Genomic DNA, 18,780 nt, shown 5'->3' with positions numbered 1-18,780 from the left:
CAGCTAAACAGCAAAACCAAAGAGAGGAGCATTGTGTTGCGGTGTCATTACTTTGCAGACATGAACACCATCACCAGTCAAAGGAAGATGCTTAGTTGCTGAATATGTGGACCTCAAGCATGAAAGTATGCTGGAAGAGAAAAACAGGAAAAGTACACCGGCATTTCACACTACCCGTGTTTACTCTGAAGCAAGACCCCGGGATAGAGATAATACAGATACAAAATATAACATGTATTTTATTTAGCATCTACTTAAATGCCAGAAATGAAGCTACCACACTGTGATGATGATTTCCTATATAAATCTCTGCCAGAGAAACAAAAATCATTATGAATTCGACACATCGAACTTCAATGTGTTATTTTGGTCAATTTGAGAGTGAAAAGATTTATTTATGAAATAATGCCTTCCAACTATCTATAAAATAGAGAAGCAACAAGTTTCTATGGTACAGCACAGGGAATTATATTCAACATCCTGCAGTAACCTACAATGAAGAAGAGTATGAAAACGAATATATGGATGTGTATGCATGACTGAACCATGAGGCTGTGCACCAGAAACTGACACAACATCATGAACTGACTCGACTTCAATAAATAAACTTAAAAGAAATAATACTTTACAGGGAGAAAAAAGGAAATCCTACTTCTAAAGACAATCTGATGGTTCCTGTAAACTTTTAAACCAGATAAGCACGTTGTAATTCACTAGCAATTCAAGAAAAAGTGTGTAGGATACCCCAAAGTCAAAAACATGTTAAAATAAAGGTTTTTTTTTTCTTTATAGGGAACTGCCATACCGTCGGGTCTGATTCGTCTTGGTGTTTCGCCCAGTGTAACATCAGCTTTCGGAGAGCTACAAATTATTAGGTTATTCCCCTGAAAAGTTATGAGTGAAGGAAAAAACACAGGCTGGAGAGGATGTCCTGAGTGTAAGTCTGGAGACTCAGGTAAACACTCACACGATGGCAAGGCCCGGCCTCAGCGAGCCTGCACGCGAGGCTGGTGCGTGGAGGGTGTGCACGTGAGATGGCGGGGATGAAAAGGACAGGCAAAGTTAGAACACACTCAATAATGCAGGAATGAAGTCTCAGTGCTGAGCCTTGCCCCCCTGTCAGAGCGCTTCTGATTCTAACTAAGCTTAGGAGAGAAATAACAAGGCAGCCCCTGCCTGACTGGAAAGCACAGGCTACTGAGGGATGCTTTCAAAAAGGAGGGGATATGTGAGGGCGTGGAAATGCGAACACAACCGTATTTTTCATCTCCACTCTGTTCCTCTGTCTTCCGGCTGATCCCTTTAGTACAGTGTCACCTCAGCCTGTGCAAAGACTGAGGTGTGGCCCCCAGATTTCTAAAAGAAGCATTGTTTTGTAAAGTGTCCTTTAGGCAACTCATGTGGTTACCCTCAGAAATGGCAGACATCACACAACACATGCACAGGGGGCTCGCTCTGACGTTGGAGATGTGGAATCTACGTCAACCAGTGGGTAAGATTTGTAAAAGAACATCCTTACCCGAATGATTTCTTCAACACAGCTGTTGGTTTCTCCAGATCTATTCTCCTGCAAGCAAAGGAAAAAAAAAATTGAGCCTGATGGAACAGATTTACGGTTACAAAGAAACGATGACATGTAAGCCTCCAAACTTCAGAGAGTTTGAATGCAGGTATGTGCCTAATGTGCGGCTTACAGAGAAGCTCCTTTGCTTAATGGGATGGCTCCCATCACAACTGTGACCTCCGCTCCCCGGGCCCCCATGGCTGCACCACGGACGGGGCAGCCAGGGCACCGCACTGGCCTCAGAACTGCGGTGCTGGGCCTTCCAACCACGTTGACTCTAAGCAGGGCAGGCTCATAGGAATACAGCACATGACTGGCAGGTGTGAGTTCCATTCACCCTGGGCTCCATCCCATTGTGGAAGCATGGCTTCCATGGCCAAGGTGGATTCAGCCCACCCACTGAACACATGCAACAGTCCTGCTGAAAACAGCGATGCTGGGGCTTAAGTGCAAGTCGGGGAGCTCTACTGTCCTCAGAGCTTCGATCTGCCAGTTGGACGGAAGACCAAAGGGAGAAACATCCTCTCAGCATTTGCAGGGCAGGCTGGGTGTCACACTCCAGAGCCCCTTGTCCTGTAACCCACACTGTCCTGTGCTGGGGAGATGGCAAGTCTCTGAGGAATGGTGGCTTCCGGACACAGTCGACTCTGGGACCATCGTAAGTTCCAGAGATGCTGTGTGGTTCCTGCTGGTGACATGCTCCTGGAGCACAGGAGGCAGTGCTGTGGGGACGGGCACGAAGCACCTGCTGGTGGCAGCGCCCGCGGTGGACTCAGCAAGATGCTTCTCTGGCCTTTGAATTCAATGCTATTGACCACAAGTCAGCGTGACACCCGAGAATGGGGCTGGCTTCACAATGTCTTCCCCTAGCCCACTTTTTCTTTCCTGCTCCCAGGGTTCCGTCTCCAGCAGGAATGTTGATCTGCACCTTGGCGGTTTCCCTCATTCATTCCAAATCATCCTTCGGATCGCAGGTCGGTATGACTTCCTCCAGCAGCGTCCCTGACCCTGCCACACTCATCACCCAGCATTTGTTTCTTCTTCAGAGCACTCACCACAGCTGTGATTCCCGCACTGACTCGGGAAGGGTCTCCTCTCCCTGTAGAACACACACTCCACCCACTTCGGGTCTCCGTGCCCTCCAGCGTGTGCTTCACACAGCCCTGAGCATGTGCCAAGAAGTCTGCTGGTGGACGGCTAGGCAGACAGGATCTACTCCCCGCGGCTCTCACAACTGGGAGCACCATACAACCAGCCCTAGGACAAAGGCTCTACCAAAGACCCCTGTGTGTGCCACCCCACCCTCGTTTGCTGGTGGGAGAACACAGAGCATCGTTAGAAATCTGCCACCCTTCACACTGGTCAGGCGCCAGGGTGAATGAAAATATGTGAGGCCTGAAAAGGTCCCACACACGACTGAGAATTTTTCCTTCCCAGAAGTAGATTTGTCCGAGGCTCCTGACTGAGGCCCAGGCAGTTTACACAACTTGCTCCAGGCCACAGGGCAGCAGAGCCTAGACCAGAAAACAGGGCTCCTGGTCCCCAGTGGCATACATTTTCCCTTCCAGAAGCCTTCCCCGATCCCAAAGGCTGTGCTGGAAAGGTACGCATTCCCTTAGCAAATCTGAGCTCATTTGTTTGTCAAAGGTACCTGGGTTTCTACAAGGTTTATATAGTTTGGGAACTTTTTATTTTTTTCAACTTTGGTAAATTACACACAACATAAAATTTACTATTTTAACCATTTTAAAGCACGTAACTTACTGGCATTGAACACATTCTCACTGTCACCGCTGCCTAGGTCTAGAACTTCTCATCACCCTGAATGGAGACCCCGAGCCCCTTGAGCAGGCACTCTCCACTCCTCCCTCTCCCCAGCCCCTGGTAACCACTAATCCACTTTCTGTCTCTGTGGATTTTTCTATTCTAAATATCTCATAAATGGAATCATACAATACGTGGCCTTTTGCATCTGGCTGGGTTCACTCGGGATAATGTTTTCAAGGTTCATCCACGTTGTAGTGAATGTCAGCCCTTCATTCCTTTCTGTGGCTGAGTAACTTCCCGTTGGATGGACAGACCACGCTGTGCTCATCCGTTCAATCAGCTGATGGACATTTCAGTTGTTCCCGCTCTGGCTACTGCGATAGCACGTCTACAAACGTCTGGGTACAAGGTTTTGTTTGAACACCTCTTTTTGCTTCTTCAGGGTGCAGAGCTAGGAGTTGAACTGGTGGGTCCTACAGGAACTCCACACTTAGCTCTTTGAGGAACTGCCAAACTGCTTTCCCCACTGGCTGTGCCATTTTACATTCCTACCAGCAATGTATGAAGGTTCTGACCCCTTCACACCTTCACCAACACTTGTTATTTTCTGGTTTGGTTTTGTTAATAAAAGCCATCCTAATGGGTGTGAAATGGTATCATATTGAGGTTTTGATCTGCATTTTCCTAATGACTAGTGATACTGAGCATTTCTTCATTGGGCATGTTGGCCACTTGTGTATCTTCTCTGGAGAACAGTCTTTTGCCCATTTTTAATTGGGTTGACTTTTTGTCATTTTGTTGTAAGAGTTCTTTATATATACTGGATACCAGACCCTTAGCAGATACATGATTTGCACATATTTTCACCAATTCTGTGGGTTGTATTTTCACTCTCTTGATAGTGTTCATGGATGCACAAAATTTTAAATTTCAGTAAAGTCCAGTTTACCTACTTCTTTCTTTATTACTTTGCTCTTGGTGTCACATCTTAAGAAACCATGACCAAATCCAAGGTTATGAAGACTTACCCATGTGTTCTTTTAAGGGTTTTACAGTTTTAGTGTTTATAGTTAGGACATTAATCCAAGAGTTTGAGAACTTTTGGGTGAAGTTTATTTCCTTACAGATTATTTGATAAGTTTTACTTAAAATAGGAACATTAGCTTTATGTAGATTACTCCATTCTACTCTCATCATTAAAAGATCAATGACAAAGTGTGTCAGGCACAACCACTGTTGCCAACAGTGCATGAATATAACATATATGTCTATCCTTATAAATCAAGAAAAACAGTGTTCGGTATCATAAGATTAGAAGACCCCAAGGCTTTTCCTAATATCTCATTCCTCTTTCCTATACTCACCCCTCCTCTTGTTTTCCAAAAGTTCCAATTTGGGAACACACATCTCATGCCCCCCCAACTCCTATTTCCCAGCACCTTGTCCAAGGACTGTTCTGGAAATGTCACCATTCTGATCGGCCAATTGAATCAGATCAAGGAGCTCTTTTTGGAACCCGCCCAAACCCTGTTTCGTTTCCAGGGCAGCCAGAGGCAACCATCACAAAGGTCATGTGGTGAAGTCTTGGTCAGGCCAGGGCTCAGTGGTCCTTCGAAATGACCTCTTTCAAGATCAGGTGGCAATAAGGGGTCGGATTGGAAAACGTACCTTCAAACCCACAACTATTTCTCTTAGCCTCCTTCCAAATCCCAACCCCTTTCTGCTGTATCACGTATCAGCAGGGCAAATGTTCACTTCTCAACGTCCTTTCTATTCTCCACCTTAAAGCAATCAGTCAAGGAGGACCTGATTTCATGCTCTCCTCCTGGTAGAGTCGCCCAGGCCCACAACGCACTACAAAAACTCTTCAAATGAAATTGTGCCTTGGATTCCTCAAAGCTAAGCCTCCCCTGAATTCCACACTTGAATTTCATTTGAAGTGATTTATGAAGTGAGTGTCCAATGACAGGATGCTCTAACAAGGCTGTCTCCCTATAATCCAAGAAATTCCCACTGCCTGACTCCCAAAAAGGAGCCGAGAGAGAAACGCAGTACAGAAGTCCTGCAGATACTTCAGGCACCAACAGAGATGAAGTACATAGCACTGTTGGGTTGGGTCATCTTGATGGCAGCTCCAACCATGAGCTTTGATGGTCTGGATAGACATCAGGTCATTCTCTACTGGGAGGGCTCCTTGCATAGCTAAGGAGGTGCCAGGACAGAGGACTTCCAACAAGTCTCAGGAAGTCCTGGCTTTAAATTACAGTACAGAAAGGCTTTAGCAGAGGAAAGTCTCAGGGCTTCTCTGAAACAAAGCTGACTCCTGGCCACCTAGGGAAGGGTACCACACTGGGTGTGAGTCTCCAGGACCCCATGGGGATTGGATTGGATCCATGAGGCACAATATTGTAGGAAGTTCGAATTGGAAGGAAGCTTAAAGCTCATTTTACCCAACTCAATGACTTCAACAGATGGAGAAACTGTGGCCCAGAGAAGCGAAGGGCTTTGTCCAAAATCATTTTGGCAGCCAGGGACAGTCAAGGTAGAACCCAAACACATTTCTTCAACACCGGCTCAGTGAATTTTCTACCATTTTGTACTCTCCCTCTAAGCTCAGCCCTTAGACCTGGCTCTACTTGAGGTCCCTGTCGTGCTTAAAGTACGGAAATAAAGGACTGTGGATAGTATCTGGGTAAATTTCCTTCTTCCCTCCTGTGTTGCAGATTATCCAACACTTAGTCACTTGGTACAGATACTCATTAACCTCAAACATCACATGCAGAGACGGGAGAGGAAGTGGAGAGAAAGGGTTAACACTACTGCCTCTTCTGTGACATCAACAGGCTAGAGACAAGGATTTGTGTCCTCAGAAACTGGAGGACAGAAACCTACTTCCTCTTTTCCAAATACATAAAGGTAGAGGAGGGTAGGGGGGAGGTAGGTAGGGTTGGGATGGGCAGGGTGTGGGGGTCGGGGAGGCTAGGGGGCCCTTTCACCTTCTTTCTTTCTCAAAGTCTTTCTCAAGTCTGGTTTCAGCTGCAGTTGTGTACTTTGATAATATTTACATTCTTAAAACTTCCAGTGTTTATGAATAAGATTAAAACACGCATGTAATTTACATCTCTAAATCTGTGTTTATATTTTTCACAATAAAGTCATTGCTTCCCTTGGAAAGGTACCCACTGAGAAGGAGGGCTGCACAATGCAAATTTTAATTACTCTGCGTTTTTTTGAGGGTTTGTAGCTGTTGCTTCACACTGCATTGCTGAGTGGTTGCTCCGTATTTACTCCAACTTTGATGAACCCACCCCGTTTTCCTACCATTCCATTTTGAAGTCTGTCATAACAGTCTCACCTCATTGAACCTTCAACTAAACTTCAATTAAAAGCCAACAACCCCAGCTGATTCCCCTTCTCTCCAGCCTTGTCTATCACTTCCCTTTTCCCACGGAACTGCTTTCCCTAAATCTTACCACTGAAAGATACACACCACACGCTCCGCCAGGGACATGTGAGGACCGGAGCTGTGGGCGAGTACAGCTCAGGAAACAGCCCGGAGCATCCTATCACTGAGAGCGCAAGTCCCTAATTCCCATGCCAGGCACACAGCACTGGAAGAAGCAAGCAGAGCTTAAGGAGAAAAGGCTCGCTCGACCAGATCAGTGGGAGATGGCATTTCCCTACAGAAGAAACGAAGCTGCATGCATCCCAGTCTCCAAAATAGTTTAACTCTTCATCAGACACACTGAAGGCGGAACTTTCATTCTAAACTAAGACTATTTTGAAGTCTCAATACTTTTGCCAGTGAGCGCTCAAAAGGCCCTCAAACATTTAGAAGTTGTTTATCATAATATGCACACTCTTCATTAAATATTTCTACAGAATTAAGTAAGTCTTACTATTCTTTACAGAAAAACTGAGCTACAAAGAAATGGGGAGTCCCATCAATGTCACCAAAGCCATGGGCAAGGATCGAAGCTCAAAGTCAGGGATCATCACAAATCCACGTGAAGCCCCGTCCACTGACTGTGTCCCCAGCCACCCCTGAGACCAGGGTCACTGTGGACAAGGAGGCAGCCAGCCAGTTCTCTCTTCAGTGGGTCTTACACCCAACTTAACACGTCACCTCTCCAGGCTACCCTCTGCTCCCAGTCACCAAGCTGCAGTGGTCCCCCTCCCTATCTCCTGAAGGTGCTCAGCAAATCAGTTCACCTTTTGCTCCACTGCTCCCATCTCTTCCTCTCAAAACTGCTGTCACTGCCATCACTTATTCATACACTGAGAAAAAAAAATCACAGAATAATAAAAAAAGAAAAAAAGAAAGGTGTATAAAGGGATATCATAACAAAGTGACAGCAGATGGTGGCAACATTATTCTCAACTCAAGGGCAGTTCATAGCAAAAAGAAAAGAAAAGAATTGGAGAGCACAACACAGAATGAGGAACAATAGGGCATTAATAGAGCATCACAGATATGCTGAAAAAAAGGAAAAATAAAATTATTATGTTTGGAAATCTTTAATCCATTCTTATTTTTCCTAATAGAGAAAGGATACCCCCCCAAAATAAAACCTCATAAAAACCACCCAACTATATAAGGGGGATAGAGAATTTGAAAAATAAAATTCAATAAGGCTAAATTGAAAGCTGTAATGAAATTATAACATTATGAGGAAACCCCAACTTTTCAAGCACATGTGAGATTGTGACTGGAATGGTCACATACTGAGCCACAAAACAGCTTCAAAACGTTCCCAAAAGTAGTTGTTTTATAGCCCAGACTCTTTAACCATAAGCTATCAAAACAAGCTATGAATTAAAATAGGGTAGACAAAAAAATCTCCTAGAATTATTGGAATAAAACAAATACCACACACTTACCGCTTCATATTTACAGACAAATACAATTAAAATACTGCAAAACAAAATTATAAGATGCCCCCAAAGATACTTTTAGAGGCAACTTCATATACTGAAAGATTTCATTATTTCTTAAAAGTGTATGTGCTAAGGGAAAACCAATGAAATATTTCTAAAACAAAACAAAAAAAAAATCAGAATTTATAAAGCCAAAATATAGTTTCTTAAAAATCAAAACAAAAATATAACACACTACCCAAAACCATTGTAGAGAGTCACCTAAAAATCTGTTCAATAAAAAGAAAGCCCAAATAAATGTAATTTGATATAAGAAGAAGATAAAATGTATGGAAGGGATTATAAATTACAAGTATGGATGTTAACATAGAACACAATGCCAATAAATAAATAATTTTGATGAGGTTGGCAACTTTCTGCAAAAAACTGGCTTAAGAAATAAAAATGAGATTGGGCCTATAAATCTGAGTATGCAGATTAAATTAAATTAAAATTTATCTTCAAATAAGGCTTTAAGGCCAAAAGGTTTAGCGTGAAGTGCTTTAAACTTTCAAGGAAGAGCTATTTTCCTATATTTTTTCCTGTATTTCCTATTTTTTTTACTATATATTTTCCCCTCTAGAGTGGAAGTTACTGGAAAGCCATATGACTTATTTTTTTTAATTAGTATAAAAACCTCACATAAGAGAATAAATCAATATCCCTATGAAGATAAATGTAAAATCCTCAATAGATTATTAGTAAATATGATTCAATAAAATGTTACGAGAATTAGTGGGAATTTAGTGAAATTCATCCCAGGAATGCAAAAAACAGTTTAATATTTAATATTAGGGCCTTTTTCAAGTATTGTATCACTAGGGAAAATATCTAAGACTGTGATCATCTCAGAGTTTTTCTTCTTTTTTTTTTTAATCTCAGCAGATTTTTGATCACATCCCTAGAAAAATCCAAAAGACTCCACTGTTACTGTTATTAAGAAGGGAGGTTTCAAAAGTGGTTGGCTATGAACAGTCATACCTCAATAGCTCTTCTGTGCAGCAGCAATAAACACTTTAAAAATATGAAAAAAAAATCCCACCCACAATATCAAGAAAAATAAATGAGTAATAACTCTAACAAGAAATGTTTAAGACCTAAAAGAAAAATCTTCAGAATTCTACTGAAAGATACTAAAAAATGCCTGAAAGAGACTGATCCAGGCTCCTCAAATACCTTCCAACTCTAATATATAACACAAAGCCAAGTAAATAAACCAGGAGGAACAAACCACAAAGTGCATTAACTGAAAAAAAAAAATTGGAGTGTCCTTTAACGGAAAACCTACCATTTTTAAAGTATTCAGCTTAGTGGTATTTAGTACATACACAATGTTGTGAAGCATAATCGCCTCTTCTATTTCCAAAACATTTCCATCCTTCCAAAACCAAACACTGTACCCACTAAACAGGGTCTCCCCAATTCCCCTTCATTAACTTTTTAATATGATTTTACTGTAGTAACAAATACCATACTGAACTGAAAATAACAAAATGAGAAAACCGTTGATGAGTATCATTTACTTGTATTAGCTGATGTTACAGGGGACATGGTATTTCTCATTTATGTGTTATCACTAATTCCTGGCAGTGTCCTTGGTACAGAATAGAAGGCACGGATGGTGTTTGTTGAATGAATAAATAAGTGGCCAATCTATTGAAAAAAAAAGACTATTGTAAAAATTAAAGTCTTACACTTTAATATGGCCAGTCACCTACAGTACAAATGTCTCTATTTTATCCACACACACACACACAAATCACGAATTATCTTAAAGACAAATTCTTAAAACATCAACATTTATTGACTTCATTAAAATTAAGCATATACCCATTAATACAGAAGCCATTAGCGAATCATTTGGCCTCCCTAATCTGTAAATTAGAAAAGAACTAGCCTTGCATCAATAGGCAATATTGCTTAAGAGTTGGTCATCGATTTTTTGTCGGATTCCTAGCCATAGGACAAGGTCTTTCAATCGTGTTATTATTCTTATAATGAAAATTAGCGATCTCAGTCAGAGCTTGTAGTTGAAAGTGCATTTGGTTCTCAGAAAGTTAAGTGGTTTGTCAGTGCACTGACCTCGTCAAAAATCTATCGATGGCATAAAGAGATTAAAACCAGAGACAGTGGTTTTACATCCTGATCGCTAATTGATATTGAGTGCTTTTAGACAGAGTCATGTCTCAGTACTGTGCCTGGTGCCATGTACCAGGGCCACCCTCCACACTGTCCTGTCAAAGCTGGGCACAGAAACCACGTAACAGTAATAATGAGTATGCACGTCCCACCTGCAGTCTGAAACCCACAAGAACGCTTCAAATCCTCTGTCTTCTTTCATCTAAAACTGTGGTCATTACTTTTGGCAAGAGGAAGACTGCACGGACTCAGACAAGAGTGACAATGCTGAAGTTATTTAACCCTCAAATGTCAGGCAGGCTTAAGTGAAACTTCTAAAAGGTACCATTTCCTTTTTAACACTTTCCTGAATCTCACCCTGCACCCCATCTATTTATCATTGACCCTTGAATAACACAGGTTGGAACCACTTACATGCCCATTTTTTGCCAATAGATATGTAATATCTGTATTTTCATTTTACAGATCTTTAACTGAGTGTGGGGGAAACTTTTTGTATGATAAGAGATCACAACACATAGAATCTAAAGAACTAGGGTGTGAGTCCTGATTCTGTCCAAACTGTTCCAGCTTCTTGCCCGTGCATGAGTCATTTATCAATTCCTTTGTTTTTGAGGCAGAGATAGCAATATGTGCATTATTGATTATTCAAGGGTGAACTGTTATCTAATAATAAATAATATATTATTCGTAGATAGCAGAAAGCTTACTGATAGGGCATCCCTATAATATATCCTTTTTTCCCTTAAATGATGGAGGGAAATGTATAAGAAAAATACACTAAATTATTATTTATAGTTGGAACACAGTATTCTTTTCTAATCATGAAATTCTTTTTTTTTTTTTTTAATGGAGGTACTGAGGATTGAACCCAGGACCTTGTGCATGCTAAGCACACACTTTACCACTGAGCTATACTCTCTCCCAATCATGAAATTCTGAACACAAAAACTTGCAAGATGGGTAGACTGCCAGTGTGCCTGAAGAAATTAACCAATTAAAGATACATAGGACTGCTCTGATTTGTGTCCCATAGTAAGACACATAATCAGTTCTCTTCTAGCCACGAAGTGAAATGACTGTTGTAAACGGCAAAAGTGGGGCTACATATCTGGCAATATTCTACTTGGCACATTCTGTTAAATTTATTTAAGCATTTTGCTAAAAGACATAAAGCAAAGATTCACAAATAACCCTTAATATGTTATATCCTTCATGAATCTTTCTCTCCATTATCATATCACCTTTCCAGAAAGGTCTCAGGGCTGTATGAGCCCCAGAAGAGAGTTCACTCATGTATGCCTGACATCGACTCTTTCTGTATATGCTCCAGGAAGAGATACGCTAAAAATAAACGCTGAACAGATAAATCCACTGAAATCAGCCAGGGTGCAGGGGACGAGGCTTACCCGAGAGTAGAAGCAGGTAGCATTGGACAAGGTGACTGAGAAACTGATGTATTTTTATTGGCTGGTGAGACGTTTTTAATACTCAAAGTTTTTGATTTTAAAATAAATCTATCTACAATGCCATACTTAATGATTTTCTTTTTTTTTTAAATGTGTGCACATTTACAGCATATTTATTCTTGAGTCTGCTGGTGCAGCTTTACTGTTAGTCTTGGAACATATTTGCAGACTAACAAGGAGGAGAATTGTCATAGTGGATTTCACCTTTTCCCTCCCACTCCCATAAAATGCTCAGTTCCCTCAAAATCTGTGTGTGTGTCCTGGTGTAAGGCAGAATGAGTTCCAGTGTCTGCAGAACTTGAGGTACGTGGGGTTGAACCTGGATATTAATCTACACGCTTTTCCCTTTATCAGAGCAGGTCTCAGAAGGCCCCAGGAGGTGCCTGCTGACCCCTGGGTTTCCACATAAAATATCGCCAGACAAAGCCATCCTCTGCGATCCTTACTGGGCAACTCAGGAAGAGAAGAGCCACGCCAGCTCCTGGGTCCCTACCACAAAAAGGGCAGAGCTGTTTTCCATCCCTAGACCACAGCCCGTTGGGGGCCCAATGAGAAAACAATCTCTCTGTGTCTTTGCTCCCTCCCCAGTACTGCAGAACCCACTGGAGTTATAAGCCAAATGGAGACAAACAAAAGCTTTACAAAACAAAAAGTTTAACAATAAATAAATAGCACATTTTAACCATGCTGAGACTGTCATGGCAAGATGCCATCTGGACAGAATGCAGACATCCCTTCTTCAATGCCGCCTGAGATCCTCCAAGTATAAGGAACAGTTGGCCTGAAAGCCAGTTGCTCAGGTCCCTTTTTGGTTTCAAGAACTTTGACTCCTTGGGCTTTTCTCTGGAGAATGTTACAGTGTTTGATGGGTCAAAACACAGGTTTCTGCATCAGGGATCTCTCTTTCTAACAGAGAAAATTTTAACTGTGTTTCTTGAAAAAATAAAATAAAATAAAGGCCTGACATATAATTAAAACACACCCAAGATTATATTGGAACACTTTAATGAAAAAAGATCATTTTGTGATAATACCAAGAGCCGTAAAATTAAGTCAGAAGGTGTGAATAAAAATTAGTCAAGGTTATTTTCTGTCTAACACTGTGGCCTAAAGGCTCACAGAAAAAGCAAAAAAAAAAAAAAAAAAAAAAAAATTGCTCACTCATCTCACCTGCCAACCCCTCCTCTCTACTATAATACCAATGACTAACATGCATTGTTTGATTATGGACCTGATTTCGAACACGGGGAAAGTAAATGACTTTTAGAAACTACTTGTTCCTTTAGGCTAAAGAAAAAGGACACCCCGAACTTTATCAGCTAAACAGGAACAAGTGATGCGCACTATTGTATGTGACGTGTAACCAGAGGCGCCAGAACCACCTGGAAGCAGGGTGAAGAGAATAAGAAAAGGCCAGCAAGTCCTCGCGTAGATGGTGCGGGCAAGGGAGGCACAACATTAACGGGAGAAGGGGAAGAGCATGACTCAGCTTCCATCCTGTGTCTGCCTTTGCGCCAGGAACCATCCTCCAGGTTAGAAGTCAAGTAAGTTACCAGGCTCCATACCCTCGTTGGGTGCCAATACTAAGAGAATGCTAAAAGCCACACGTAATGATTTTCTTCTTTTTTCTTTCCTTCTCTCTCTCTCTTTTTTTTTTTTTTTTTTTTTTTTGCTGTATCATGTTACACGGCAGCCTCAGGAAAAAAAAAATGCACCAAGGGCACTGAAGGAAATCGCTGGTGTGGGCACAGACGTACCATCTCAGAGAAATCATAGCCCCACCAGGAAAAGGCCAATGTGTTAGCTCTTCCCAAGGCAGGATCCCCAAACTACAGACTTCTTTTTTCTAATTGAAGTCTAGTCAGTTGACAATGTTGTGTCAATTTCTGGTGCATGGCATCATGTTTCAATCACACATGTACATACATGTATTTGTTTTCCTATTCTTTTCCATTATAGGTTACTACAGGATATTGAATATGGTTCTGCCTGCTGTCCAGGAGAAGCCTGTCTGTTCTATATGTAGTAGTGTGTATCTGCAAATCTTGAGCTTCCAGTTTCTCCCTTCCCACCCTTTCCCCCCTGGTGACCATAGGTACATTTTCTGTGCAGACTTCTAGGTTTGTCCAAGGTCCCGAGGATCTAGAGAGGCGTACGGAACAAGGGCTTTTGAAAATCCAGTTCTGCTCTTGTCATGTGTGTCTCCCAGGGGAGTGACCTAACTTCCCGAGATGTCATTTTTCTCTTTCAGAAAATAGGGTTGATACTAGCACCTACCAAACGGGAGGGCAAAGTGAGGCAGTGTTTATGAAGCAGTGAGGCAGGTGCCTCCCACATGACAGCTGACCAGTAAACAGGCATGGCTGCTTTCTTTTACAGTTATATAGGGAAGATTCTAGTACGTAGAAACGAAAGCAGTGATTATGAGGAACCAGCATGACATCACAGAGGCCAGATGACATTCTCTCTACAATTTCCTCTGGTCTTAAACATAACGTACCTGGATTTCTGCAAGGTATCTGTCAAGGACTTCTAAGATCTCTCAGCAGGTGAGATGGAAATGTATGAATGGGTCGGTCATTACCATGGTTAGATGGATTGGTCATTGATCGAACACGCATATCTAAGGAGTAAGTCTTGGTCAATAAATATCTATTGAGCTTACTATGTGTCTGGCAAGTTCTAGATGCTAGGGGTTCATAGCTGATTACAATAGACAAAAAATTCCTGCCCTTGTGGAGCTGAGATCCTAATGAAAGGAGACAGTAAAGTAATAAACAAATAAACCATACAGTATACTAGAAGGGGAAAAATAAGAACAGAACAAGGGGACGGGGAACGAGGGATGGGGCATTACATGGGAAACGCGCTCATCTTATGAGTGCGCCATCTTGGTCAACCAATGGATGGTTGAAGGTCTGGGCTGAGTGAGCTCCCTCCCCTCACCTCTTCTCTACCTATAAACCTGTAGCATTTTTTTCCCCTCTACTGTGAGAACCCCATGGCTCTTAATCATACTTGTGTGTTTAGTGTTTCCCTTTGTGGCTGAGCTGAAAGCCCCGTGAGTCTGGAAAAGGATGACAAGACTGATGCAGGTTCTGAGCACGTGAGGAAGAGTCAGAGAAAGTGGAGATCATATGTCACGGGGAGGAGAGTTGAATGGGCCACGCTGGCTATCTTACATATTTAAAGGTCACTGTCAGGGAAAAGGGTTTAAACTAATTTTGGATCACTCCAGACATGGGAGTTTGGACAATGGGGTTGAGTACAGGAGTCATTTTAGCTTCCTGAAAGTTCTTTATCAAAGAACCATTTAAACCATGAATGGGCAGGATTAATTACACGTTCAACCAGAAACTGACTATCTGAGTGGAAGCCAGTTATTAACTCACACCTCTAAGTGTGAGATTCTTTCTAGCTTTAAGACTGTAATCCTGGTCACTTTCCATCAATTTTCAATTAATAAAATGTTACACGGTAACTTTCTGTATTTTTCTAGTTCAGCTATTGTACTGTATGAGTTACTTGTGAAGGAAACCCATAAAGAGACTAAAAAGAGTATTTTAAAAGTACTAACCTACACGTGAATAAGAATTATTACAGTATCCGATAAATTAAATGGATTAATTGGATAGAGATTTGAGAGATTTTTAATGAACAATTAATCAATAAAAGTATTCAACATGAAAATCTATTACAACCCTGTTGACATTATTTAACTTCAAGCACTTGAGTTCTGCGTGCTCATAATTAGTGAGCTATAAAAGATGCCATCCAAAGGAACATAATGAGAGGAACTGTTTATAATGGTAATTAGTATTCGTTTTCACAGAGAGGAAGGTTACAGCTACAGGTTGCAGCAAATAAAGGGTTAAACTCATTGCTGCGGAAAATACCACACTTAGGCAGCGTTTATTACATACTTAACTCTGTAACGCAAAGCCTTGCCTCAGAAAACACATCCTAAATAAAGCTTCGTGCCCAGACAGGAGAGATTTTCCAAAGGGAGGTAGGAAGTCCCAGGAGTCCATATACCTTCACTGGATGTTACGACTCAGCTCCAGCAGCTGACTTATTTGTTCCTTTCTTGGTTTCTGAAATCTTACCTGCATATAAATGTTCCACAAAAAAATATTTGGTATATTGTGAAGGTCAGCAAAAAAAAAATTTTTTTTTTAAATTTTCATTCCTGTGTTTGGGCTGGAGTGGACCTCCTACAGAACTTTACCTCCTCCTCTGGGCACCGTTGGAGGCTTCTCCCAGGCTCCCAGTGGCAAAATCTAGACTCAGAAGTGGGAAACATAAATCCACGTACAAAGACCCTCACTTTTGTTATTCTGGCTTTAGAAAAAATCAAAGTTTTCATTCAACAGAGATGAAGCTCCTGCCCCTTTACACAGAAACTCTAATATCTATAAAGCTCTAGTCAGTGGAGACAAAAATGCTTTCTAGACACATAGTTGTAGCAATAAAAGCATCTCTTCACCTCTCACTGTACCTCTGAGCCCACAGACAGAATCTGCTACTCTACTGACAGAGAACCCGCTGACACTTGGCAATAATTCGAGTCGACGGTCCTTTCCTAGACACAGCGGTGTAACCATCAACATCGAATGTTTTCTCTATTTGTTCTACATGCAAGGCTCAGCCTGAACAAATCTTGGACTGGTTCCCAGCTTGAAGTCACGAAGACATTGAACACAGGTCCCAGCCGAGCACAGCAATGATCAGGGCAGACCCAGGAAGCCACGTGGACAGTGAGCCAGCAGTCGGTCAGTGTGGCCCATCCCATGAGCCCCCGGGGCTGAGCCAGTGCCCAGCAGACCTCCTTCACAATGACAAGAATCAAAGAACCTTAACAGAGGTATTGGGGGCTTATTATTCATTGTCACTTGCCTTGAAAAGGAAAGGCTGAGCGCCACCTCTGACCAATACAACCTCTCTGGCTTCCTGCATCTTTTCAATCTGGAAAGCAGGAAGATGCCTTGATGTTGGCACGAATCCCACTGTGCCCCCCAAGTGCAGAAAGTCTCCTGAGGGACTTGTTATAACCACACAGTCATTTTTATTTAAAAGTTATTTATGGTGGGGAATGAATTAGGAGTTTGGGATTAACAGGTACACACTGCTGTATATAAAATAAACAAGGACCTCCTGTATAGCACAAGGAACTATATTCAATATCTTATAATAACCTATAATGGAAAAGAATCTGAAAAATTATATATATATAAAATATATAACTGAACGATTCTGCTATATGCCAGAAACTAACATTGTAAATCAACTATACTTCAATAAAAAATAAAACATAAAAGTTATTATTTTTAAAAAATTGTAAGAAAGAAGGAAGTGAAGACTCAAGGAATCACTCCTGCACAATAAAGGTAGAAAGATAAGAAAAGTATGTTCAGGGAACGTGAATTCCAGTATCTAGAAGGTCACTTATTCATTACTTCATTCACTCATTCCTTCGTTCAAAGGTGATGCTTGGGTACCACTGCTGTGCCAGCACTGGGGCCAAGGTGATAAACAAAACACACAGGGCCCCAGCGTCACGAAGCTGAGTCCATCCCCTGGAGGGACTGGACAAGAAATACACGGGACGATTCCACATAGCGCCTAGGGAAGCGCACAGTGCGACGTTCTGGGGTGACATGGAATCATCAAGAGCCCCCTCAGCACCACTCACAGAGGTGTAATGGAGAGCTTCCGTCCTTCGGATGAAAGGGGCGGCTTGAGATGAGAGAGTGTACTAACAACAGTAGGTGTAAAACCCCAAAATAGAATCACGTAAAATGGAAAAGAGGAAGCAATACGCAATCTCAATTTCCACCACCTCCCCAGGACTCTGGGGAAGAACCTATTTACAGTTTCATTGCAGCCATTCTGAAAAGGTAGAGAAAGAATCCCAGGTTTGCGATAAGAAATTTTGCAAATAACATGGCAGGATGGCAGAATGCAAATGTGAACGCTGCCGTGCCATCTGTTCAATATTACGGCAACATTGAGAAAAGGCCCTGAAAGAAATGATGTTTGAAATCATTAAAAAAAATAACATGTCAAGTTTAAAATACTCAAGAATCTTAAAACCAGCATCAACACATTCAGCAACCATATGGCCCTACAGCAGGTTAAAAAAAAAAAAAATCACCCTGCCTGCATTTTCTACTTCAACCCAATGGTTTCTAAAACGTGTTACTTTTTATTATTTGCATACCCTTTTTTTTTCCCTGTTGAATTCCTTGGTGTTTACAGCTTCTTGAATTATACCTAGAATCCTAATTCTAATTTTCATTTCGCCCTTCCTGAAGCAGTAGATAATGCAGCGAGGAAGATTAAAGTCAACTGTTCCAGGAAAAGGGACGCGTAGATGACAACGTATAACTTGATGAACACATCTTGTTTCAGGTCTGCTGGCCTATCCATATTCATCTCACAGGCTCAGGAAAATAACAGTCAACTTCACTGAGCACCTTACCTTCCCCAGCACTCTGCTAAGTGCTGCAGACTCATCATATAATCCAATCATCACGACTTTACAAAGTGGATACCATCCTTAATCACATTGTGGAGAAGGGGAACTTCCTCAAGGTCACATGGCTAGCACGAGGCAGGGCCATCGTCCAAACCCACCTTTGCAGGCCAAGTCTGCAATCGCAGCTGCTATCAGTGTTCAGATGTTTGTGTGGCCCAATCTGAGCTGACTTTTCAAGCTTAAGAAATGAGCAATGTTATGTTTAGGGTAGAGCTAGCTCCCTTGTCTCATCAAGAAGAGATTCTGGGAGAAGTGCCTTAAATGAAACAGAGGTAGTGGTCTAAAAAAAAAAAAATTCCTCCAGAGGCAGAAGACAGAATGACAGTCACAGAACTGAGAAAACCAGGAGCAAATGGAAGAAACTGAGCGAGCAAATACTGCCTGTG

At 41.8% G+C, this 18,780-nt stretch overlaps 1 protein-coding gene across 11 annotated transcripts in view; it reads right to left on the bottom strand.

The window, feature by feature from the left end:
• AFF3 (ALF transcription elongation factor 3) overlaps nt 1-18,780 on the bottom strand; it is a 484,945-nt gene that overhangs the window by 219,977 nt on the left and 246,188 nt on the right. For all 11 annotated transcript variants that reach the window (XR_012503019.1, XM_074354607.1, XM_074354598.1 and 8 more), the window contains one exon: nt 1,520-1,567. Coding sequence is in view for 10 of the 11 variants with exons in the window: in XM_074354607.1 (XP_074210708.1) it covers nt 1,520-1,567 (48 nt within the window). In the remaining variant the exon portion in view is untranslated. The remainder of the gene's footprint in view (nt 1-1,519; nt 1,568-18,780) is intronic.

This window comes from Camelus bactrianus, chromosome 28, assembly GCF_048773025.1.
Source record: "Camelus bactrianus isolate YW-2024 breed Bactrian camel chromosome 28, ASM4877302v1, whole genome shotgun sequence".
In the NCBI taxonomy this organism is placed as follows: Eukaryota; Metazoa; Chordata; class Mammalia; order Artiodactyla; family Camelidae; genus Camelus; species Camelus bactrianus.
This window is presented reverse-complemented; position numbering and strand designations above follow the sequence as displayed.